Source organism: Coregonus clupeaformis, chromosome 28 (genome assembly GCF_020615455.1).
Source record: "Coregonus clupeaformis isolate EN_2021a chromosome 28, ASM2061545v1, whole genome shotgun sequence".
Classification (NCBI taxonomy): domain Eukaryota; kingdom Metazoa; phylum Chordata; class Actinopteri; order Salmoniformes; family Salmonidae; genus Coregonus; species Coregonus clupeaformis.
This window is the reverse complement of record NC_059219.1, coordinates 9,343,124-9,367,381: the sequence shown is the minus strand read 5'-3', so window position 1 is coordinate 9,367,381 and position 24,258 is coordinate 9,343,124. Positions and strand designations below refer to the sequence as shown.

General features: G+C 46.6%; 1 protein-coding gene across 1 annotated transcript in view; it reads left to right on the top strand.

Moving 5' to 3' along the window:
* The window catches only part of LOC121560364 (threonylcarbamoyladenosine tRNA methylthiotransferase-like), a 266,806-nt gene that overhangs the window by 86,456 nt on the left and 156,092 nt on the right, over window positions 1-24,258 (top strand). Inside the window, exon 2 of the mRNA XM_045208311.1 lies at window positions 1,414-1,510. Within this exon, the coding sequence (XP_045064246.1) occupies window positions 1,478-1,510 (33 nt within the window). The 5' untranslated portion in view covers window positions 1,414-1,477. The remainder of the gene's footprint in view (window positions 1-1,413; window positions 1,511-24,258) is intronic.

Genomic DNA, 24,258 nt, shown 5'->3' with positions numbered 1-24,258 from the left:
TTTGTATTTTAATGTGTGTGTGTCTATATATATATATATATATATTACTATTTTTTTGTGTATATTTGTGTTGTCTTATACAGGGAGCATTTGAAAAAGAGACCTAGGTCTCAATATTTCTTCCCTGTTAAATAAATAAAAAGTGATGTTGAAGATTTCTCTTCCACTGTTAGACAGGCTGCAGATATAACCTTGTTTTTCCAAGCCTCCAAGGCTACTGCCAGTTTGAAAGAGATGTACACTGTCACTGTCCGTCTCATCCCGTCTCCACTCTCTCTATCCCAGACAACTCACTCTATTGGTGATGACGTTACAGATATGTAACTGAGTTTATATTGAAGTTTAGCCACAAGCACTTCAGCATCTGTCCATTCTGCTTACCATCTATGGCAGCATCTATGGAACCATCTATGGAACCATCTATGGAACCATCTATGGAACCATCTATGGAACCATCTATGGAACCATCTATGGAACCATCTATGGAACCATCTATGGCAGCATCTATGGAACCATCTATGGAACCATCTATGGCAGCATCTATGGAACCATCTATGGAACCATCTATGGCAGCATCTATGGAACCATCTATGGAACCATCTATGGCAGCATCTATGGAACCATCTATGGAACCATCTATGGCAGCATCTATGGAACCATCTATGGAACCATCTATGGAACCATCTATGGAACCATCTATGGAACCATCTATGGCAGCATCTATGGAACCATCTATGGCAGCATCTATGGAACCATCTATGGAACCATCTATGGAACCATCTATGGAACCATCTATGGAACCATCTATGGAACCATCTATGGAACCATCTATGGAACCATCTATGGAACCATCTATGGAACCATCTATGGCAGCATCTATGGAACCATCTATGGAACCATCTATGGCAGCATCTATGGCAGCATCTATGGAACCATCTATGGCAGCATCTATGGAACCATCTATGGCAGCATCTATGGAACCATCTATGGAACCATCTATGGAACCATCTATGGAACCATCTATGGAACCATCTATGGAACCATCTATGGAACCATCTATGGCAGCATCTATGGAACCATCTATGGCAGCATCTATGGAACCATCTATGGCAGCATCTATGGTTCTATGGAACGTCCTTCCCTGTACAGCTTTTTCCCTGGCATGCTGAAGCACAACACAACATGTTGGACAGTCAATCAGTTCAGGAGGTCATTTATCTACATGATATGCTGTGGTACTGAAACACAGCGGATTGTCAAGGTTTTGATTTCATCTGTCCCTATTAGCTCCCCCTGGAAAGCATTTTTGTGCATTTACTGTGCTAAAGAAAACTGCAAAAAAAATAGTCTGACCTTCCTAGCCACCCGTTGGCCCTCCCCGTGTTAACCCTGCCGTGTCTCTGTTTCTGTCAGGAAGGCCCAGGAGCAGGATAAGAAGGTGGTGGTAGCTGGATGTGTTCCCCAGGCCCAGCCCAGGATGGACTACCTTAAAGGACTCAGCATCATCGGGGTAAGTCTCCTCCTCCTCCCTGTGTTGCCATCTCTCCCTTGTGGTATGTATGTACATTTACATTTTAGTCATTTAGCAGACGCTCTTATCCAGTGCGACTTACAGTTAGTGAATACATTATTCTTTTTAATTTTCATACCCCATGGGAATCGAACCCACAACCCCATGCTCTACCAACTGAGCTACCTCCCTGCCGGCCATTCCCTCCCCGCCGGCCATTCCCTCCCCTACCCTGGACGACGCTGGGCCAATTGTGCGCCGCCCCATTGGTCTCCTGGTTGCGGCCGGCTACAGCAGAGCCTGGATAAGCCTACATGAAACACAGCCCTTATTTTAAGTGTTTCTAAAATCCCCTATGGGAAAAATGTATGGTGGAAAAACGATTGGAACCATTTCCCTGTTTGACCGCTAGGTTTTATGGGTATTGTGACTCATACTGTGGTACTCTATGGGCCCTGGTCAAAAGTAGTGCACTATATATAGGGAATAGGGTACTATTTGGGTCACAGCCCCCGGCTTTGGCAGCAGTAAAAGCTAAAGAAGTGTACATAAAATATGTGTGGTGGAGGGTGTTTTGATGGCAAAACAGAAGTTCTGTCCTACATCGTTGGACTCCACATTAGGCTATAGACCACAGTTGGGCTCAATTCCAGTCGATTCAGGAATTGAGTTGCATCCCCTATTAGGAAATGGATTAATTTCCAATTCAACTGACGAGTTGAAATGGAATGGATGCCAATTCTGCTCTAGACAGCTGACTGATAGACCTCTAAGGTCTGTTATTGAATGTCCGTTAACATCTGCTGTTTACTCTGCCAACCGTGTTTTCTACTATGAGTGATTTATAAACATGACCTAACAAGGTCTAATATTTGAGGAAGTGAGTCAGTTGGTTAGGTGTGACTGCTTCTGTGTTCCTGAGAGTCTTTCTCGTATTGATATTGGTTGGACTACAGTCAGCCAGGCACGCAGGCAAAGCAATAAGGTCTGTTGACTAATAATACGTGACTGAGATGGAACAGGTGCTGGGATGGCAGTTGACTAGACCACGCCTTCTTTCAGTTACACCAGTCATCTTATGCAAATGTTCCAGTTTTGTTTTGCATATTCTAGAAATCCACCAAACGGAGTTGACATTCCTGAGGTTTTGGAACTTTCAAGGATAACTAAGGTTGCTTCCCAAATAGCACCCTGTTCCCTATACAGTGCATGACTTTTGGCTCTGGTCAAAAGTAGTGCACCATATAGGGAGTAGGGTGCTATTTTGGGGACACACTTAAGGCTACATGGAAAATAGAATAATCAATGTGTAATGTAATCTACACACATTTGAAAGTCCCACAGCAATGAATTCACCAGCTGTTTTCTTTAAACCTGGGAGTTGACATGAATGGGATTGTGTATTGAACTTAAATGCATTATTCATGATATAGGGTGTTTAACATAACACGGGACATTGATGTTTATTAAGGGGACATACAGCCAGGCACAATAACGAATATAGAAATTACCTTAGTGAGAATATCCATGTATTGATTTCATATGAAAGAGTCATACAAGCAGACATAATCCATCAAAGTTAATGATTCTGAGAATCCAGGGAGGAGCCCTTCTTTAAAATGGACGCTTGATGAAAACATAACTTTGCTCTTTTGAAAGGCTGGATTATGTTTGGAATATTTATATTGTTGGCATTGGTCTCTGGGGGAATATTTAATGTGATTTCAATGTTTGTTTCGACTCTGTTGTTTATCTGATGCAATTTCATTTAAGCCCTTGATACAATGACAAACAAGGCTTACATATCTTAGATTTACCCACAACAACACTCCCTGAGTGGATTCAGTTCAGTCAGTCATTTCCCTAAACATATAATACAACTACAGTTAATGAGCATGAGATCCTCAGATAGACACGTTACCTCACTGCCTTTATTTTCCCTACTGCAGAACTCAAAACGGTTCTACTAGACAGGCCTATGCTGCGATCTGCTTCTCCCTGCCGTTGCACTAACGCTAACCCCTCTCACTGTCTCTCATCCCCCATTAAAGATGAACAGCTAGCATTAACGCTAACCCCTCTCACTGCGTCTCTCATCACCCATAAAGATGAACAGCTAGCATTAACGCTAACCCCGCTCACTGTGTCTCTCATCACCCATAAAGATGAACAGCTAGCATTAACGCTAACCCCTCTCACTGCGTCTCTCATCACCCATAAAGATGAACAGCTAGCATTAACGCTAACCCCGCTCACTGCGTCTCTCATCCCCCATAAAGATGAACAGCTAGCATTAACGCTAACCCCGCTCACTGCGTCTCTCATCACCCATAAAGATGAACAGCTAGCATTAACGCTAACCCCGCTCACTGTCTCTCATCCCCCATAAAGATGAACAGCTAGCACTAACACTAACCCCTCTCACTGCGTCTCTCATCCCCCATAAAGATGAACAGCTAGCATTAACGCTAACCCCGCTCACTGTCTCTCATCCCCCATAAAGATGAACAGCTAGCACTAACGCTAACCCCTCTCACTGCGTCTCTCATCCCCCATAAAGATGAACAGCTAGCATTAACGCTAACCCCGCTCACTGCGTCTCTCATCACCCATAAAGATGAACAGCTAGCATTAACGCTAACCCCTCTCACTGCGTCTCTCATCCCCCATAAAGATGAACAGCTAGCATTAACGCTAACCCCGCTCACTGTCTCTCATCCCCCATAAAGATGAACAGCTAGCATTAACGCTAACCCCGCTCACTGTCTCTCATCCCCCATAAAGATGAACAGCTAGCATTAACGCTAACCCCTCTCACTGCGTCTCTCATCCCCCATAAAGATGAACAGCTAGCATTAACGCTAACCCCTCCCACTGCGTCTCTCATCCCCCATAAAGATGAACAGCTAGCATTAACGCTAACCCCTCTCACTGTCTCTCATCCCCCATAAAGATGAACAGCTAGCATTAACGCTAACCCCGCTCACTGTCTCTCATCCCCCATAAAGATGAACAGCTAGCATTAACGCTAACCCCGCTCACTGTCTCTCATCCCCCATAAAGATGAACAGCTAGCATTAACGCTAACCCCTCTCACTGTCTCTCATCCCCCATAAAGATGAACAGCTAGCATTAACGCTAACCCCTCCCACTGCGTCTCTCATCCCCCATAAAGATGAACAGCTAGCATTAACGCTAACCCCGCTCACTGCGTCTCTCATCACCCATAAAGATGAACAGCTAGCATTAACGCTAACCCCTCCCACTGCTTCTCTCATCCCCCATAAAGATGAACAGCTAGCATTAACGCTAACCCCTCTCACTGCGTCTCTCATCCCCCATAAAGATGAACAGCTAGCATTAACGCTAACCCCGCTCACTGTCTCTCATCCCCCATAAAGATGAACAGCTAGCATTAACGCTAACCCCTCTCACTGTCTCTCATCCCCCATAAAGATGAACAGCTAGCATTAACGCTAACCCCGCTCACTGTCTCTCATCCCCCATAAAGATGAACAGCTAGCACTAACGCTAACCCCGCTCACTGCGTCTCTCATCACCCATAAAGATGAACAGCTAGCATTAACGCTAACCCCTCCCACTGCGTCTCTCATCCCCCATAAAGATGAACAGCTAGCATTAACGCTAACCCCTCTCACTGTCTCTCATCCCCCATAAAGATGAACAGCTAGCATTAACGCTAACCCCGCTCACTGTCTCTCATCCCCCATAAAGATGAACAGCTAGCACTAACGCTAACCCCGCTCACTGCGTCTCTCATCACCCATAAAGATGAACAGCTAGCACTAACGCTAACCCCGCTCACTGTCTCTCATCCCCCATTAAAGATGAACAGCTAGCATTAACGCTAACCCCTCTCACTGCGTCTCTCATCCCCCATAAAGATGAACAGCTAGCATTAACGCTAACCCCTCTCACTGTCTCTCATCCCCCATAAAGATGAACAGCTAGCATTAACGCTAACCCCTCTCACTGCGTCTCTCATCCCCCATAAAGATGAACAGCTAGCATTAACGCTAACCCCTCTCACTGTCTCTCATCCCCCATAAAGATGAACAGCTAGCATTAACGCTAACCCCTCTCACTGTCTCTCATCCCCCATAAAGATGAACAGCTAGCATTAACGCTAACCCCTCTCACTGTCTCTCACCCCCCATAAAGATGAACAGCTAGCATTAACGCTAACCCCGCTCACTGTCTCTCATCCCCCATAAAGATGAACAGCTAGCATTAACGCTAACCCCTCTCACTGTCTCTCATCCACTGCTGCCTTGCCGCCCTGCCGTTTGCCATGATCAATAGTATTTTCAGGAAGACTGTACTTAACAGTCTGCAGACCTCTTTTAACTTCATTTAAAAGCAGAGAAAGCAAAGAGGGGGGAGAGAGAGAGAGAGAGAGAGAGAGAGAGAGAGAGAGAGAGAGAGAGAGAGAGAGAGAGAGAGAGAGAGAGAGAGAGAGAGAGAGAGAGAGGCCCCGCTGGGCCAGAGTTTCTTTAGAAGCTGCTGCTCTCCTCTCTCGCTGCCCCATCGCTCAGTGATCGCTAGCTCTGCTGATATGACATTTATCTTTAATTTCTCTCAGTAGTAAAGCACACCTGGGTGGATAAACCGAGAGAGGAGAGCGAGACTAGGCACTAGGATCTATTTCTGCTGTCGGCGGGTAGAAAGACTTTTAAGAGGAAAATACTTTATGGAGTCCAGGGAAGGTTTTCTACTTGAAATGGAAGAGACAAGCGAACTCCTGGTGTTTTTTTGAGGGCCGGTCGATACCATGGGGATCAAATGCCTTCTTGGGATAGAAGTCTAAGTCCAACTGTTTGAGTGTTGCATTAGGGGCCTAGCGATTTTTTTGTTGTTATTCTGTCTCTCACTGTTCAAATAAACCTACCATTAAAATTATAGACTGATCATATCTTTGTCAGTGGGCAAACGTATAAATTCAGCAGGGGATCAAATACTTGTTTCCCTCACTGTACCTCTCATCCCGCATAAAGATGAACTGCTAGCGTTACGCTAACACCTGGGGTTGTAAAATTCCGGTACATTTTATAAAATTCCCAAGTTTTCCAGAAATTTGGATTTCCTGCTTATTCCCTCGTGATTCCGGGAATCTTCCGACCATAATTTCGGAAAAACCTGGAACAAAAATACCTGAATTTTGCAACCCTACTAACACCCGACTCTCATCCCTCATAGAGATTAACAGCTAGTGGGAACCCCTCTCACAGTCTCTCTTCCCCCATTAGATATGAACACCTAGCACTAAGGCTAACCCCTCTCACAGAAAACAATACGCCGTGAAGGACTGAAATCCTGCAGCGCCAGCAAGGTCCCCCTGCTCAAGAAAGCACATATACAGGCCTGTCTGATGTTTGCCAATGAACATCTGAATGATTCAGTGGAGAACTGGGTGAAAGTGTTGTGGTCAAGATGACACCAAAATCGAGCTCTTTGGCATCAACTCAACTCGCTGTGTTTGGAGGAGGAGGAATGCTGCCTATGACCCCAAGAACACCATCCCCACCGTCAAACATGGAGGTGGAAACATTATGCTTTGGGGTGTGTTTTTCTGCTAAGGGGACAGGACAACTTCACCGCATCAAAGGGACGATGGATGGGGCCATGTACCGTCAAATCTTGGGTGAGAACCTCCTTCCCTCAGCCAGGGCATTGAAAATGGGTCGTGGATGGGTATTCCAGCATGACAATGACCCAAAACACACGGCCAAGGCAACAAAGGAGTGGCTCAATAAGAAGCACATTAAGGTCCTGGAGTGGCCTAGCCAGTCTCCAGACCTTTAATCCCATAGAAAATCTGTGGAGGGAGCTGAAGGTTCGAGTTGCCAAACGTCAGCCTCGAAACCTTAATGACTTGGAGAAGATCTGCAAAGAGGAGTGGGACAAAATCCCTCCTGAGATGTGTGTAAACCTGGTGGCCAACTACAAGAAACGTCTGACCTCTGTGATTGCCAACAAGGGTTTTGCCACCAAGTACTAAGTCATGTTTTGCAGAGGGGTCAAATACTTATTTCCTTCATTAAAATGCAAATCAATTTATAACATTTTTGACATGCGTTTTTCTGGATTTTGTTGTTGTTATTCTGTCTCTCACTGTTCAAATAAACCTACCATTAAAATGATAGACTGATCATGTCTTTGTCAGTGGGCAAACGTACAAAATCAGCAGGGGATCAAATACTTTTTTCCCCTCACTGTATTGGGGTTAGCGCTACCTGTTAGTTTCTCATCTCCTGGCACAGCGTGTCAGCCGCAGTAGCACTGGAGGGTCCAAATGGCAGCTGCCCCCTGCTGTCACTGAGCTGTACCCGCTCCTCTGCTCTCTCTAGTCCACACACGTATGGATGGACTGCCCGCGGACGCACACCTCACACAGTCACAGGCAGAGACAATTGGCCCTTTCCCCAGCATGGTAGCTAGCCTATAGTAGTGAGAGAGTAGGGGGTATGGGAGGGAAGGACTGGTGGGGGGGGGTTCCTGCTTTCTAGATCAAAGGTGGCACTATCCATCGATCCCTCCCAGGTCCCTAAACAGATGTGGCTTTATGAGGAAAACCAACTGGATGATCTGAGTTTCTTCTCTTGAAATGAACAGTATTGTTATTATCTTCTGTATTTATGTACTCAATCTACATTTACATTATTATATTTATCAATGCATTTTGTCAGACGTGCCCATTGCACATCCCATGGTCCCAAAAGTATGTTTTGCTAAACAGTTGAAAGAAATCCCCTCTCCCTCATCTCATTGTTTCCACTCAGCTCCACTGGGAGTCATGTGGTAGTTTCTATGTCCTTTGGCCTGTATAGCAGTACAGCAGGTTTTAAAGTGGAGCCACCCAAAGGGTAGTGGTGCATCCTGCTCCGATGGGCTCGGCCTACACACACACTCTCTCCCGCTCCCTCTCCCTCTCCCCACCCCCCTCTCCCTCCCTCCCCTCTCCCTCTCCCCCCCCTCCCTCCCCCCTCTCCCTCTACCTACCCCCCTCTCTCTCTGCTGGTCTCAGCCCCTTCTGCCTCTCTCCCGCTGCTCAGAGTGGACACAGATTGCTGTCCCATTAGGAGCAAATAGATTTTTATTTTCCATGCTTATCATGCGGATAACTGCTGCCAGACGGGAGAGGCCTTGGTTGTGTCCCAAATGCACCCTGTTCCCTATTGTTCTAGGGCCTGTTATTGTTCTATAAAGGGAATAGGGTGCCATTTGGGGTGGGGTGGGGTGGGGGGGTAGCGCTCGTTTATCCCGTCCTCCAGGCGGTACCCACTGCCCTGCTGCACTCGGCCCAGGGACGGGGATAGGTAATGGGGCTCCAGGCCCGGCGAGGCCTGGGGGTGGGCCCTGGACGGGAGTGGAGGCCTGCTAGCCCCAACTATTTAACTGTGGGTTGCAGCAGGGCACAGTTGATGCACATTTCCTTTTAATAGATCAGATTTTACAATCTCTGGTTCCCCAGGCAGAAATAACACAGAGGAGAAAGGGAAACTGCGGGAGAGGGAAAAAACGGATGAGATGAAAATGATTGGTGAGATTGGCTCATGCAGAAATAACACAGCAGAGGAGAGTAGAGGGGGAAACGGAGGGTGGAAAGGGAACAAAACGGACCAGGAAATTGGGCTGCGTAAAAGCTTCTCTCTCTCTTTCGCTGCGTCGTTCTCAGTCCAGACCCTTGATCCTCCTGTTTATCAATAGAAGATTGAATCACCACAGAGCTGTGATTTTGTTGTTGGATGTCGTTTTAGCACTGTGTCACACTGTATTTCTGTTTTACTGTTTCAGAGACAGTGTTTTTACGCTGCTGTTTTATTTAATGTGGTTTGGGGTCGATGGCGTTTCCTGCAGTTAGGAGTTAAATGTAATACAACGGTTGGCAAGGCCAACAGTGTCTAAATGAGGTGTGTGCATGTGCATAGAATGAGAAGCTGGTTTTACCTTGCAGTTATTCAAATGGAAATGTTTCAAATCGCTGTTTGGTTGTTTGAGTGTAAAATACAGGGTAAGCATTGTCTGTTTAATGTAAAGGAGAACGGGAGCTTTGATCTCCTTATGTACTTCATTATTTTATGACAGGACAGTAGGAAGTGTCAGAGGAAACGGTCAGGTGACAGGTTAGTAGAGAGGGGAAACGGATAGTCAGGAGACAGGTTAGTAGAGAGAGGAAACGGATAGTCAGGAGACAGGTTAGTAGAGAGGGGAAACGGATAGTCAGGAGACAGGTTAGTAGAGAGGGGAAACGGATAGTCAGGAGACAGGTTAGTAGAGAGAGGAAACGGATAGTCAGGAGACAGGTTAGTAGAGGGGGGAAACGGATAGTCAGGAGACAGGTTAGTAGAGAGAGGAAACGGATAGTCAGGAGACAGGTTAGTAGAGAGGGGAAACGGATAGTCAGGAGACAGGTTAGTAGAGAGGGGAAACGGATAGTCAGGAGACAGGTTAGTAGAGAGGGGAAACGGATAGTCAGGAGACAGGTTAGTAGAGAGGGGAAACGGATAGTCAGGAGACAGGTTAGTAGAGAGGGGAAACGGATAGTCAGGAGACAGGTTAGTAGAGAGGGGAAACGGATAGTCAGGAGACAGGTTAGTAGAGAGGAAACGGATAGTCAGGAGACAGGTTAGTAGAGAGAGGAAACGGATAGTCAGGAGACAGGTTAGTAGAGAGGGGAAACGGATAGTCAGGAGACAGGTTAGTAGAGAGAGGAAACGGATAGTCAGGAGACAGGTTAGTAGAGAGGGGAAGCAGATAGTCAGGAGACAGGTTAGTAGAGAGGGGAAACGGATAGTCAGGAGACAGGTTAGTAGAGAGGGGAAACGGATAGTCAGGAGACAGGTTAGTAGAGAGGAAACGGATAGTCAGGAGACAGGTTAGTAGAGAGAGGAAACGGATAGTCAGGAGACAGGTTAGTAGAGAGGGGAAACGGATAGTCAGGAGACAGGTTAGTAGAGAGGGGAAACGGATAGTCAGGAGACAGGTTAGTAGAGAGAGGAAACGGATAGTCAGGTGACAGGTTAGTAGAGAGGAAACTAATAGTCAGGAGACAGGTTAGTAGAGAGAGGTAACTGATAGTCAGGAGACAGGTTAGTAGATAGGGGAAACGGATAGTCAGGAGACAGGTTAGTAGAGAGGGGAAACGGATAGTCAGGAGACAGGTTAGTAGAGAGGGGAAACGGATAGTCAGGAGACAGGTTAGTAGAGAGGGGAAACGGATAGTCAGGAGACAGGTTAGTAGAGAGGAAACGGATAGTCAGGAGACAGGTTAGTAGAGAGAGGAAACGGATAGTCAGGAGACAGGTTAGTAGAGAGGGGAAACGGATAGTCAGGAGACAGGTTAGTAGAGAGAGGAAACGGATAGTCAGGAGACAGGTTAGTAGAGAGGGGAAGCAGATAGTCAGGAGACAGGTTAGTAGAGAGGGGAAACGGATAGTCAGGAGACAGGTTAGTAGAGAGGGGAAACGGATAGTCAGGAGACAGGTTAGTAGAGAGGAAACGGATAGTCAGGAGACAGGTTAGTAGAGAGAGGAAACGGATAGTCAGGAGACAGGTTAGTAGAGAGGGGAAACGGATAGTCAGGAGACAGGTTAGTAGAGAGGGGAAACGGATAGTCAGGAGACAGGTTAGTAGAGAGAGGAAACGGATAGTCAGGTGACAGGTTAGTAGAGAGGAAACTAATAGTCAGGAGACAGGTTAGTAGAGAGAGGTAACTGATAGTCAGGAGACAGGTTAGTAGAGAGGGGAAACGGATAGTCAGGATACCGGTTAGTAGAGAGGGGAAACAGATAGTCAGGAGACAGGTTAGTTGAGAGGGGGAAACGGATAGTCAGGAGACAGGTTAGTAGAGAGGGGAAACGGATAGTCAGGAGACAGGTTAGTAGAGAGGGGAAAACGGATAGTCAGGAGACAGGTTAGTAGAGAGGGGAAACAGATAGTCAGGAGACAGGTTAGTTGAGAGGGGAAACGGATAGTCAGGAGACAGGTTAGTAGAGAGGGGAAACGGATAGTCAGGAGACAGGTTAGTAGAGAGGGGAAACGGATAGTCAGGAGACAGGTTAGTAGAGAGGGGAAACGGATAGTCAGGAGACAGGTTAGTAGAGAGAGGAAACGGATAGTCAGGAGACAGGTTAGTAGAGAGGGGAAACGGATAGTCAGGAGACAGGTTAGTAGAGAGGGGAAACGGATAGTCAGGAGACAGGTTAGTAGAGAGGGGAAAGCGGATAGTCAGGAGACAGGTTAGTAGAGAGAGGAAACGGATAGTCAGGAGACAGGTTAGTAGAGAGGGGAAACGGATAGTCAGGAGACAGGTTAGTAGAGAGAGGAAACGGATAGTCAGGAGACAGGTTAGTAGAGAGAGGTAACTGATAGTCAGGAGACAGGTTAGTAGAGAGGGGAAACGGATAGTCAGGAGACAGGTTAGTAGAGAGGAAACGGATAGTCAGGAGACAGGTTAGTAGAGAGGGGAAACGGATAGTCAGGAGACAGGTTAGTAGAGAGGGGAAACGGATAGTCAGGAGAGAGGTTAGTAGAGAGAGGAAACGGATAGTCAGGTGACAGGTTAGTAGAGAGGAAACTAATAGTCAGGAGACAGGTTAGTAGAGAGAGGTAACTGATAGTCAGGAGACAGGTTAGTAGAGAGGGGAAACGGATAGTCAGGAGACCGGTTAGTAGAGAGGGGAAACAGATAGTCAGGAGACAGGTTAGTTGAGAGGGGAAACGGATAGTCAGGAGACAGGTTAGTAGAGAGGGGAAACGGATAGTCAGGAGACAGGTTAGTAGAGAGGGGAAACAGATAGTCAGGAGACAGGTTAGTTGAGAGGGGAAACGGATAGTCAGGAGACAGGTTAGTAGAGAGGGGAAACGGATAGTCAGGAGACAGCTTAGTAGAGAGGGGAAACGGATAGTCAGGAGACAGGTTAGTAGAGAGAGGAAACGGATAGTCAGGAGACAGGTTAGTAGAGAGGGGAAACGGATAGTCAGGAGACAGGTTAGTAGAGAGGGGAAACGGATAGTCAGGAGACAGGTTAGTAGAGAGGGGAAACGGATAGTCAGGAGACAGGTTAGTAGAGAGGGGAAACGGATAGTCAGGAGACAGGTTAGTAGAGAGGGGAAACGGATAGTCAGGAGACAGGTTAGTAGAGAGGAAACTGATAGTCAGGAGACAGGTTAGTAGAGAGAGGAAACGGATAGTCAGGAGACAGGTTAGTAGAGAGAGGAAACGGATAGTCAGGAGACAGGTTAGTAGAGAGGGGAAACGGATAGTCAGGAGACAGGTTAGTAGAGAGAGGTAACGGATAGTCAGGAGACAGGTTAATAGAGAGGGGAAACGGATAGTCAGGAGACAGGTTAGTAGAGAGGAAACTGATAGTCAGGAGACAGGTTAGTAGAGAGAGGTAACTGATAGTCAGGAGACAGGTTAGTAGAGAGGGGAAACGGATAGTCAGGAGACAGGTTAGTAGAGAGAGGAAACGGATAGTCAGGAGACAGGTTAGTAGAGAGGGGAAACGGATAGTCAGGAGACAGGTTAGTAGAGAGGGGAAACGGATAGTCAGGAGACAGGTTAGTAGAGAGGGGAAACGGATAGTCAGGAGACAGGTTAGTAGAGAGGGGAAACAGATAGTCAGGAGACAGGTTAGTTGAGAGGGGAAACGGATAGTCAGGAGACAGGTTAGTAGAGAGGGGAAACGGATAGTCAGGAGACAGCTTAGTAGAGAGGGGGAAACGGATAGTCAGGAGACAGGTTAGTAGAGAGAGGAAACGGATAGTCAGGAGACAGGTTAGTAGAGAGGGGAAACGGATAGTCAGGAGACAGGTTAGTAGAGAGGGGAAAACGGATAGTCAGGAGACAGGTTAGTAGAGAGGGGAAAACGGATAGTCAGGAGACAGGTTAGTAGAGAGAGGAAACGGATAGTCAGGAGACAGGTTAGTAGAGAGGGGAAACGGATAGTCAGGAGACAGGTTAGTAGAGAGAGGAAACGGATAGTCAGGAGACAGGTTAGTAGAGAGGAAACTGATAGTCAGGAGACAGGTTAGTAGAGAGAGGTAACTGATAGTCAGGAGACAGGTTAGTAGAGAGGGGAAATGGATAGTCAGGAGACAGGTTAGTAGAGAGAGGAAACGGATAGTCAGGAGACAGGTTAGTAGAGAGGGGAAACGGATAGTCAGGAGACAGGTTAGTAGAGAGGAAACGGATAGTCAGGAGACAGGTTAGTAGAGAGAGGAAACGGATAGTCAGGAGACAGGTTAGTAGAGAGGGGAAACGGATAGTCAGGAGACAGGTTAGTAGAGAGAGGTAACGGATAGTCAGGAGACAGGTTAATAGAGAGGGGAAACGGATAGTCAGGAGACAGGTTAGTAGAGAGGAAACTGATAGTCAGGAGACAGGTTAGTAGAGAGAGGTAACTGATAGTCAGGAGACAGGTTAGTAGAGAGGGGAAACGGATAGTCAGGAGACAGGTTAGTAGAGAGAGAAACGGATAGTCAGGAGACAGGTTAGTAGAGAGGGGAAACGGATAGTCAGGAGACAGGTTAGTAGAGAGGGGAAACGGATAGTCAGGAGACAGGTTAGTAGAGAGGGGAAACGGATAGTCAGGAGACAGGTTAGTAGAGAGGGGAAACGGATAGTCAGGAGACAGGTTAGTAGAGAGGGGAAACGGATAGTCAGGAGACAGGTTAGTAGAGAGAGGAAACGGATAGTCAGGAGACAGGTTAGTAGAGAGGGGAAACGGATAGTCAGGAGACAGGTTAGTAGAGAGGGGAAACGGATAGTCAGGAGACAGGTTAGTAGAGAGGGGAAACGGATAGTCAGGAGACAGGTTAGTAGAGAGGGGAAACAGATAGTCAGGAGACAGGTTAGTTGAGAGGGGAAACGGATAGTCAGGAGACAGGTTAGTAGAGAGGGGAAACGGATAGTCAGGAGACAGCTTAGTAGAGAGGGGAAACGGATAGTCAGGAGACAGGTTAGTAGAGAGAGGAAACGGATAGTCAGGAGACAGGTTAGTAGAGAGGGGAAACGGATAGTCAGGAGACAGGTTAGTAGAGAGGGGAAACGGATAGTCAGGAGACAGGTTAGTAGAGAGGGGAAACGGATAGTCAGGAGACAGGTTAGTAGAGAGAGGAAACGGATAGTCAGGAGACAGGTTAGTAGAGAGGGGAAACGGATAGTCAGGAGACAGGTTAGTAGAGAGAGGAAACGGATAGTCAGGAGACAGGTTAGTAGAGAGGAAACTGATAGTCAGGAGACAGGTTAGTAGAGAGAGGTAACTGATAGTCAGGAGACAGGTTAGTAGAGAGGGGAAATGGATAGTCAGGAGACAGGTTAGTAGAGAGAGGAAACGGATAGTCAGGAGACAGGTTAGTAGAGAGGGGAAACGGATAGTCAGGAGACAGGTTAGTAGAGAGGAAACGGATAGTCAGGAGACAGGTTAGTAGAGAGAGGAAACGGATAGTCAGGAGACAGGTTAGTAGAGAGGGGAAACGGATAGTCAGGAGACAGGTTAGTAGAGAGAGGTAACGGATAGTCAGGAGACAGGTTAATAGAGAGGGGAAACGGATAGTCAGGAGACAGGTTAGTAGAGAGGAAACTGATAGTCAGGAGACAGGTTAGTAGAGAGAGGTAACTGATAGTCAGGAGACAGGTTAGTAGAGAGGGGAAACGGATAGTCAGGAGACAGGTTAGTAGAGAGAGGAAACGGATAGTCAGGAGACAGGTTAGTAGAGAGGGGAAACGGATAGTCAGGAGACAGGTTAGTAGAGAGGGGAAACGGATAGTCAGGAGACAGGTTAGTAGAGAGGGGAAACGGATAGTCAGGAGACAGGTTAGTAGAGAGGGGAAACGGATAGTCAGGAGACAGGTTAGTAGAGAGGAAACGGATAGTCAGGAGACAGGTTAGTAGAGAGAGGAAACGGATAGTCAGGAGACAGGTTAGTAGAGAGGGGAAACGGATAGTCAGGAGACAGGTTAGTAGAGAGAGGAAACGGATAGTCAGGAGACAGGTTAGTAGAGAGGGGAAACGGATAGTCAGGAGACAGGTTAGTAGAGAGAGGAAAAGGATAGTCAGGAGACAGGTTAGTAGAGAGAGGTAACTGATAGTCAGGAGACAGGTTAGTAGAGAGGGGAAACGGATAGTCAGGAGACAGGTTAGTAGAGAGGAAACGGATAGTCAGGAGACAGGTTAGTAGAGAGGGGAAACGGATAGTCAGGAGACAGGTTAGTAGAGAGGGGAAACGGATAGTCAGGAGAGAGGTTAGTAGAGAGAGGAAACGGATAGTCAGGTGACAGGTTAGTAGAGAGGAAACTAATAGTCAGGAGACAGGTTAGTAGAGAGAGGAAACGGATAGTCAGGAGACAGGTTAGTAGAGAGGAAACTGATAGTCAGGAGACCGGTTAGTAGAGAGGGGAAACAGATAGTCAGGAGACAGGTTAGTTGAGAGGGGAAACGGATAGTCAGGAGACAGGTTAGTAGAGAGGGGAAACGGATAGTCAGGAGACAGGTTAGTAGAGAGGGGAAACAGATAGTCAGGAGACAGGTTAGTTGAGAGGGGGAAACGGATAGTCAGGAGACAGGTTAGTAGAGAGGGGAAACGGATAGTCAGGAGACAGGTTAGTAGAGAGGGGAAAACGGATAGTCAGGAGACAGGTTAGTAGAGAGAGGAAACGGATAGTCAGGAGACAGGTTAGTAGAGAGGGGAAACGGATAGTCAGGAGACAGGTTAGTAGAGAGAGGAAACGGATAGTCAGGAGACAGGTTAGTAGAGAGGAAACTGATAGTCAGGAGACAGGTTAGTAGAGAGAGGTAACTGATAGTCAGGAGACAGGTTAGTAGAGAGGGGAAATGGATAGTCAGGAGACAGGTTAGTAGAGAGAGGAAACGGATAGTCAGGAGACAGGTTAGTAGAGAGGGGAAACGGATAGTCAGGAGACAGGTTAGTAGAGAGGGGAAACGGATAGTCAGGAGACAGGTTAGTAGAGAGGAAACGGATAGTCAGGAGACAGGTTAGTAGAGAGAGGAAACGGATAGTCAGGAGACAGGTTAGTAGAGAGGGGAAAACGGATAGTCAGGAGACAGGTTAGTAGAGAGAGGTAACGGATAGTCAGGAGACAGGTTAATAGAGAGGGGAAACGGATAGTCAGGAGACAGGTTAGTAGAGAGGAAACTGATAGTCAGGAGACAGGTTAGTAGAGAGAGGTAACTGATAGTCAGGAGACAGGTTAGTAGAGAGGGGAAACGGATAGTCAGGAGACAGGTTAGTAGAGAGAGGAAACGGATAGTCAGGAGACAGGTTAGTAGAGAGGGGAAACGGATAGTCAGGAGACAGGTTAGTAGAGAGGGGAAACGGATAGTCAGGAGACAGGTTAGTAGAGAGGGGAAACGGATAGTCAGGAGACAGGTTAGTAGAGAGGGGAAACGGATAGTCAGGAGACAGGTTAGTAGAGAGAAACGGATAGTCAGGAGACAGGTTAGTAGAGAGAGGAAATGGATAGTCAGGAGACAGGTTAGTAGAGAGGGAAACGGATAGTCAGGAGACAGGTTAGTAGAGAGGGGAAACGGATAGTCAGGAGACAGGTTAGTAGAGAGGGGAAAACGGATAGTCAGGAGACAGGTTAGTAGAGAGAGGAAACGGATAGTCAGGAGACAGGTTAGTAGAGAGGGGAAACGGATAGTCAGGAGACAGGTTAGTTGAGAGGGGAAACGGATAGTCAGGAGACAGGTTAGTAGAGAGAGGAAACGGATAGTCAGGAGACAGGTTAGTAGAGAGGAAACGGATAGTCAGGAGACAGGTTAGTAGAGAGGGGAAACGGATAGTCAGGAGACAGGTTAGTAGAGAGGGGGAACAGATAGTCAGGAGACAGGTTAGTAGAGAGAGGAAACGGATAGTCAGGTGACAGGTTAGTAGAGAGGAAACTAATAGTCAGGAGACAGGTTAGTAGAGAGAGGTAACTGATAGTCAGGAGACAGGTTAGTAGAGAGGGGAAACGGATAGTCAGGAGACCGGTTAGTAGAGAGGGGAAACGGATAGTCAGGAGACAGGTAAGTTGAGAGGGGAAACGGATAGTCAGGAGACAGGTTAGTAGAGAGGGGAAACAGATAGTCAGGAGACAGGTTAGTAGAGAGGGGAAACAGATAGTCAGGAGACAGGTTAGTTGAGAGGGGAAACGGATAGTCAGGAGACAGGTTAGTAGAGAGGGGAAACGGATAGTCAGGAGACAGGTTAGTAGAGAGGGGAAACGGATAGTCAGGAGACAGGTTAGTAGAGAGAGGAAACGGATAGTCAGGAGACAGGTTAGTAGAGAGGGGAAACGGATAGTCAGGAGACAGGTTAGTAGAGAGGGGAAACGGATAGTCAGGAGACAGGTTAGTAGAGAGGGGAAACGGATAGTCAGGAGACAGGTTAGTAGAGAGAGGAAACGGATAGTCAGGAGACAGGTTAGTAGAGAGGGGAAACGGATAGTCAGGAGACAGGTTAGTAGAGAGAGGAAACGGATAGTCAGGAGACAGGTTAGTAGAGAGGAAACTGATAGTCAGGAGACAGGTTAGTAGAGAGAGGTAACTGATAGTCAGGAGACAGGTTAGTAGAGAGGGGAAACGGATAGTCAGGAGACAGGTTAGTAGAGAGGAAACGGATAGTCAGGAGACAGGTTAGTAGAGAGGGGAAACGGATAGTCAGGAGACAGGTTAGTAGAGAGGGGAAACGGATAGTCAGGAGAGAGGTTAGTAGAGAGAGGAAACGGATAGTCAGGTGACAGGTTAGTAGAGAGGAAACTAATAGTCAGGGAGACAGGTTAGTAGAGAGAGGTAACTGATAGTCAGGAGACAGGTTAGTAGAGAGGGGAAACGGATAGTCAGGAGACCGGTTAGTAGAGAGGGGAAACAGATAGTCAGGAGACAGGTTAGTTGAGAGGGGAAACGGATATTCAGGAGACAGGTTAGTAGAGAGGGGAAACGGATAGTCAGGAGACAGGTTAGTAGAGAGGGGAAACAGATAGTCAGGAGACAGGTTAGTTGAGAGGGGAAACGGATAGTCAGGAGACAGGTTAGTAGAGAGGGGAAACGGATAGTCAGGAGACAGGTTAGTAGAGAGGGGAAACGGATAGTCAGAGACAGGTTAGTAGAGAGAGGGAAACGGATAGTCAGGAGACAGGTTAGTAGAGAGGGGAAACGGATAGTCAGGAGACAGGTTAGTAGAGAGGGGAAACGGATAGTCAGGAGACAGGTTAGTAGAGATGGGAAACGGATAGTCAGGAGACAGGTTAGTAGAGAGAGGAAACGGATAGTCAGGAGACAGGTTAGTAGAGAGGGGAAACGGATAGTCAGGAGACAGGTTAGTAGAGAGAGGAAACGGATAGTCAGGAGACAGGTTAGTAGAGAGGAAACTGATAGTCAGGAGACAGGTTAGTAGAGAGAGGTAACTGATAGTCAGGAGACAGGTTAGTAGAGAGGGGAAACGGATAGTCAGGAGACAGGTTAGTAGAGAGAGGAAACGGATAGTCAGGAGACAGGTTAGTAGAGAGGGGAAACGGATAGTCAGGAGACAGGTTAGTAGAGAGGGGAAACGGATAGTCAGGAGACAGGTTAGTAGAGAGGAAACGGATAGTCAGGAGACAGGTTAGTAGAGAGAGGAAACGGATAGTCAGGAGACAGGTTAGTAGAGAGGGGAAACGGATAGTCAGGAGACAGGTTAGTAGAGAGAGGTAACGGATAGTCAGGAGACAGGTTAATAGAGAGGGGAAACGGATAGTCAGGAGACAGGTTAGTAGAGAGGAAACTGATAGTCAGGAGACAGGTTAGTAGAGAGAGGTAACTGATAGTCAGGAGACAGGTTAGTAGAGAGGGGAAACGGATAGTCAGGAGACAGGTTAGTAGAGAGAGGAAACGGATAGTCAGGAGACAGGTTAGTAGAGAGGGGAAATGGATAGTCAGGAGACAGGTTAGTAGAGAGGGGGAAACGGATAGTCAGGAGACAGGTTAGTAGAGAGGGGAAACGGATAGTCAGGAGACAGGTTAGTAGAGAGGGGAAACGGATAGTCAGGAGACAGGTTAGTAGAGAGGGGAAACGGATAGTCAGGAGACAGGTTAGTAGAGAGGAAACGGATAGTCAGGAGACAGGTTAGTAGAGAGAGGAAACGGATAGTCAGGAGACAGGTTAGTAGAGAGAGGAAACGGATAGTCAGGAGACAGGTTAGTAGAGAGGAAACGGATAGTCAGGAGACAGGTTAGTAGAGAGAGGTAACTGATAGTCAGGAGACAGGTTAGTAGAGAGGAGAACCAGAGAGGAAAAGGGCACAGAGAGTCGGTAAGGCCGAGCCGCCTACCTCCGTCGCCATGGGGGCATACAATGCATTCGGAAAGTATTCAGACCCCTTGACTTTTTCCACATTTTGTTACATTACAGCCTTATTCTAAAATGGATTCAATCGTTTTTCCCTCCTCATCATCCTACACACAATAACCCATAATGACAAAGCAAAAAAAGGTTTTTAGAAATTTTGCAAATGTATAAAAAAAAAAAAACTGAAATATCACATGTACATAAGTATTCAGACCCTTTACTCAGTACTTTGTTGAAGCACCTTTGGCAGCGATTACAGCCTCAAGTCTTCTTAGGTATGACGCTACAAGCTCGGCACACCTGTATTTAGGGAGTTTCTCCCATTCTTCTCTGCAGATCCTCTCAAGCTCTGTCAGGTTAGATGGGGAGCCTCGCTGCACAACTATTTGAAGGTCTCTCCAGAGATGTTAGATCGGGTTCAAGTCCGGCCTCTGGCTGGGCCACTCAAGGAAATTCAGATACTTGTCCCGAAGCCACCCCTGCGTTGTCTTGGCTGTGTGCTTAGGGTCGTTGTCCTGTTGGAAGGGGAACCTTCAACCCAGTCTGATGTCATCAAGGATCTCTCTGTACTTTGCTCCGTTCATCTTTCCCTCCATCCTGACTAGTCTCCCAGTCCCTGCCGCTGAAAAACATCCCCACAGCATGATGCTGCCACTGCCATGCTTCACCGTAGGGATGGTGCCATGTTTCCTCCAGATGTGACGCTTGGCATTCATGCCAAAGAGTTCAGTATTGGTTTCACCAGACCAGAGAATCTTGTTTCTCATGGTTTGAGAGTCCTTTAGGTGCCTTTTGGCAAACTCCCAAGTGTGCTGTCATGTGCCTTTTACTGAGGAGTGGCTTCCGTCTGGCCACTCTATCATAAAGGCCTGATTGGTGGAGTGCTGTAGAGATGGTTGTCTTTCTGGAAGGTTCTCCCATCTCCACAGAGGAACTCTGGAGCTCTGTCAGAGTGACTATCGGGTTCTTGGTCACCTCCCTGACCAAGGCCCTTCTCCCCCAATTGCTCCGTTTGGCTGGGTGGCCAGCTCTAGGAAGAGTATTAGTGGTTCCAAACTTCTTCCATTTAAGAATGATGGCAGCCAATGTGTTCTTGGGGACCTTCAATGCTGCAGACATTGTGCCTCGACACAATCCTATCTCGGAGCTCTACGGAAAATTCCTTCGACCTCGTGGCTTGGTTTTTGCTCCGACATACACTGTCAACTGTGGGACCTTTATAAATCATGTCCAATCAATTTAATTTACCACAGGTGGATTCCAATCAGGTTATAGAAACATCTCAAGTATGATAGATGGTCATAGATAGAGATCAATTTAGAGTCTCATAGCAAAGGGTCTGAATACTTATGTAAATAAGGTATTTCTGTTTTGTATTTTGCAGACAAATTCTAAAAAACAGTTTTCGCTTTGTCATTATGGGGTATTGTGTAGATTGATGAGACATTTTTTTATTTAATAAATGTTACAGTAAGGCTGTAACGTAACAGAATGTGGAAAAAGGGAAGGGGTCTGAATGCTTTCCGAAAGCACTGTATGTGGTCCGGATTTGACAGTGTTGTCACTCAGCCAGACTCCTCCGGCATAAGCATGATTTTTTTTCTGTGCGAGTTGTCAGTTACTTAGCCTAGCAGTGTCAGTTAGCCTAGCAGTGTCAGTTAGCCTAGCAGTGTCAGTTAGCCTAGCAGTGTCAGTTAGCCTAGCAGTGTCAGTTAGCCTAGCAGTGTCAGTTAGCCTAGCGGTGTCAGTTAGCCTAGCGGTGTCAGTTAGCCTAGCAGTGTCAGTTAGCCTAGCAGTGTCAGTTAGCCTAGCAGTGTCAGTTAGCCTAGCAGTGTCAGTTAGCCTAGCAGTGTCAGTTAGCCTAGCAGTGTCAGTTAGCCTAGCGGTGTCAGTTAGCCTAGCGGTGTCAGTTAGCCTAGCAGTGTCAGTTAGCCTAGCAGTGTCAGTTAGCCTAGCAGTGTCAGTTAGCCTAGCAGTGTCAGTTAGCCTAGCAGTGTCAGTTAGCCTAGCAGTGTCAGTTAGCCTAGCAGTGTCAGTTAGCCTAGCAGTGTCAGTTAGCCTAGCAGTGTCAGTTAGCCTAGCAGTGTCAGTTAGCCTAGCAGTGTCAGTTAGCCTAGCAGTGTCAGTTAGCCTAGCAGTGTCAGTTAGCCTAGCAGTGAGCATGACCGAGAGAGTCGGGGTGAAGCAGGAGGCACCCTGGGAGGTGACATAGAGAAACAACATTCCCCCCTGGAGTTAACCTTCAGGTGAACCCTGCCTTACCTTTGACCTTTAAACTCAAACCTTCAGACATATCTGATGAAAACAGCTCTGACTGAATAGTCTGTTACATAACCTATCTACCGTTACAGATCAACTAGTCATTTAGAGGGACTAGATGGTTGTCTGGAGAGATGGTTATCTGGAGGGACTGGAGAGTTATCTGGAGAGATGGTTATCTGGAGGGACTGGAGAGTTATCTGGAGAGATGGTTATCTGGAGGGACTGGAGAGTTATCTGGAGAGATGGTTATCTGGAGGGAGAGTTATCTGGAGAGATGGTTATCTGGAGGGAGAGTTATCTGGAGAGATGGTTATCTGGAGGGACTGGAGAGTTATCTGGAGAGATGGAGAGCTACAGTTGAAGTCGGAAGTTTACATACACCTTAGCCAAATACATTTAAACTCAGTTTTTCACAATTCCTGACATTTAATCCTAGTAACAATTCCCTGTCTTAGGTCAGTTAGGATCACCACTTTATTTGAAGAATGTGAAATGTCAGAATAATAGTAGAGAGAATTATGTATTTAAGCTTTTATTTATTTCATTACATTCCCAGTGGGTCAGAAGTTTACACTCAATTAGTATTTGGTAGCGTTGCCTTTAAATTGTTTAACTTGGGTCAAACGTTTCGGGTAGCCTTCCACAAGCTTCCCACAATAAGTTGGGTGAATTTTGGCCCATTCCTCCTGACAGAGCTGGGGTAACTTAGTCAGGTTTGTAGGCCTCCTTGCTCGCACACGCTTTTTCAGTTCTTCCCACAAATGTTCTATAGGATTGAGGTCAGGGCTTTGTGATGGCCACTCCAATACCTTGACTTTGTTGTCCTTAAGCCATTTTGCCACAACTTTGGAAGTATGCTTGGTCATTGTCCATTTGGAAGACCCATTTGCGACCAAGCTTTAACTTCCTGACTGATGTCTTGAGATGTTGCTTCAATATATCCACATAATTCTCCTTCCTCATGATGCCATCTATTTTGTGAAGTGCACCAGTCCCTCCTGCAGCAAAGCACCCCCACAGCATGATGCTGCCACCCCCGTGCTTCACGGTTGGGATGGTGTTCTTCGGCTTGCAAGCCTTCCCCTTTTTCCTCCAAACATAAAGATGGTCATTATGGCCAAACAGTTCTATTTTTGTTTCATCAGACCAGAGGACATTTCTCCAAAAAGTATGATCTTTGTCCCCATGTGCAGTTGCAAACCGTAGTCTGGCTTTTTTATGACTGTTTTGGAGCAGTGGCTTCTTCCTTGCTGAGCGGCCTTTCAGGTTATGTCGATATAGGACTCGTTTTTACTGTGGATATAGATACTTTTCTACCGGTTTCCTCAAGCATCGTCACAAGGTCCTTTGCTGTTGTTCTGGGATTGATTTGCACTTTTCGCACCAAAGTACGTTCCTACAATTCTACGCATTTTGCCATGAGGCTGAGATACATTTTTCTGTTTTAAAGCAAATTTCCTGCAATTCGACACATTTTGCAATGAAGCTGAGAGAAAAATGTACATTTTTAAAGCTAATTTCCTGCAATTCTACACATTTTGCAATGGCTTATGCGATCTGAGTGACTCAAACATAATAACATTATTTATTTTATTATTACTGTTTGGACGTAGGCGGCCAGAAAAGAAAAAGATACCTAGGCGGCCCGCCCAAGCCTTTTCTTTGCAGAAAAAACCCTGGGATCGCATTCATAAAACAGAAAGCCCCCCCCGATAGGCCTCTATAGGCTCTGTTTTAAAAAGAGGCAGCTTCAAATCAAATAGTCTTACAACAGGTGTAGACCTTACTGTGAAATGCTTACTTACGAGCCCTTAACCAACAATGCAGAGTTTACAAAAAAAGTAAGAACAATTCGCTAAATAAACTAAAAGATATATAGTAACGCAATAAAATGACAATATCAAGGCTATATACAAGGAGTACCGCTACCAAGTCAATGCGCAGGGGTACGGGTAATATATACGTGTAGGTAGAGTTAAAGTGACTATGCATAGATAATAAACAGAGAGTAGCAGCAGCGTATTTTAAGGAATATGTAAGTGTGTGTGTGGCGTCAATGTGTGTGTGTGTGTGTGTGTGTGTCAGTGTAGTGTGTCTGCGTGTGTGTGGTTTAGAGTCCAGTGAGAGAACAT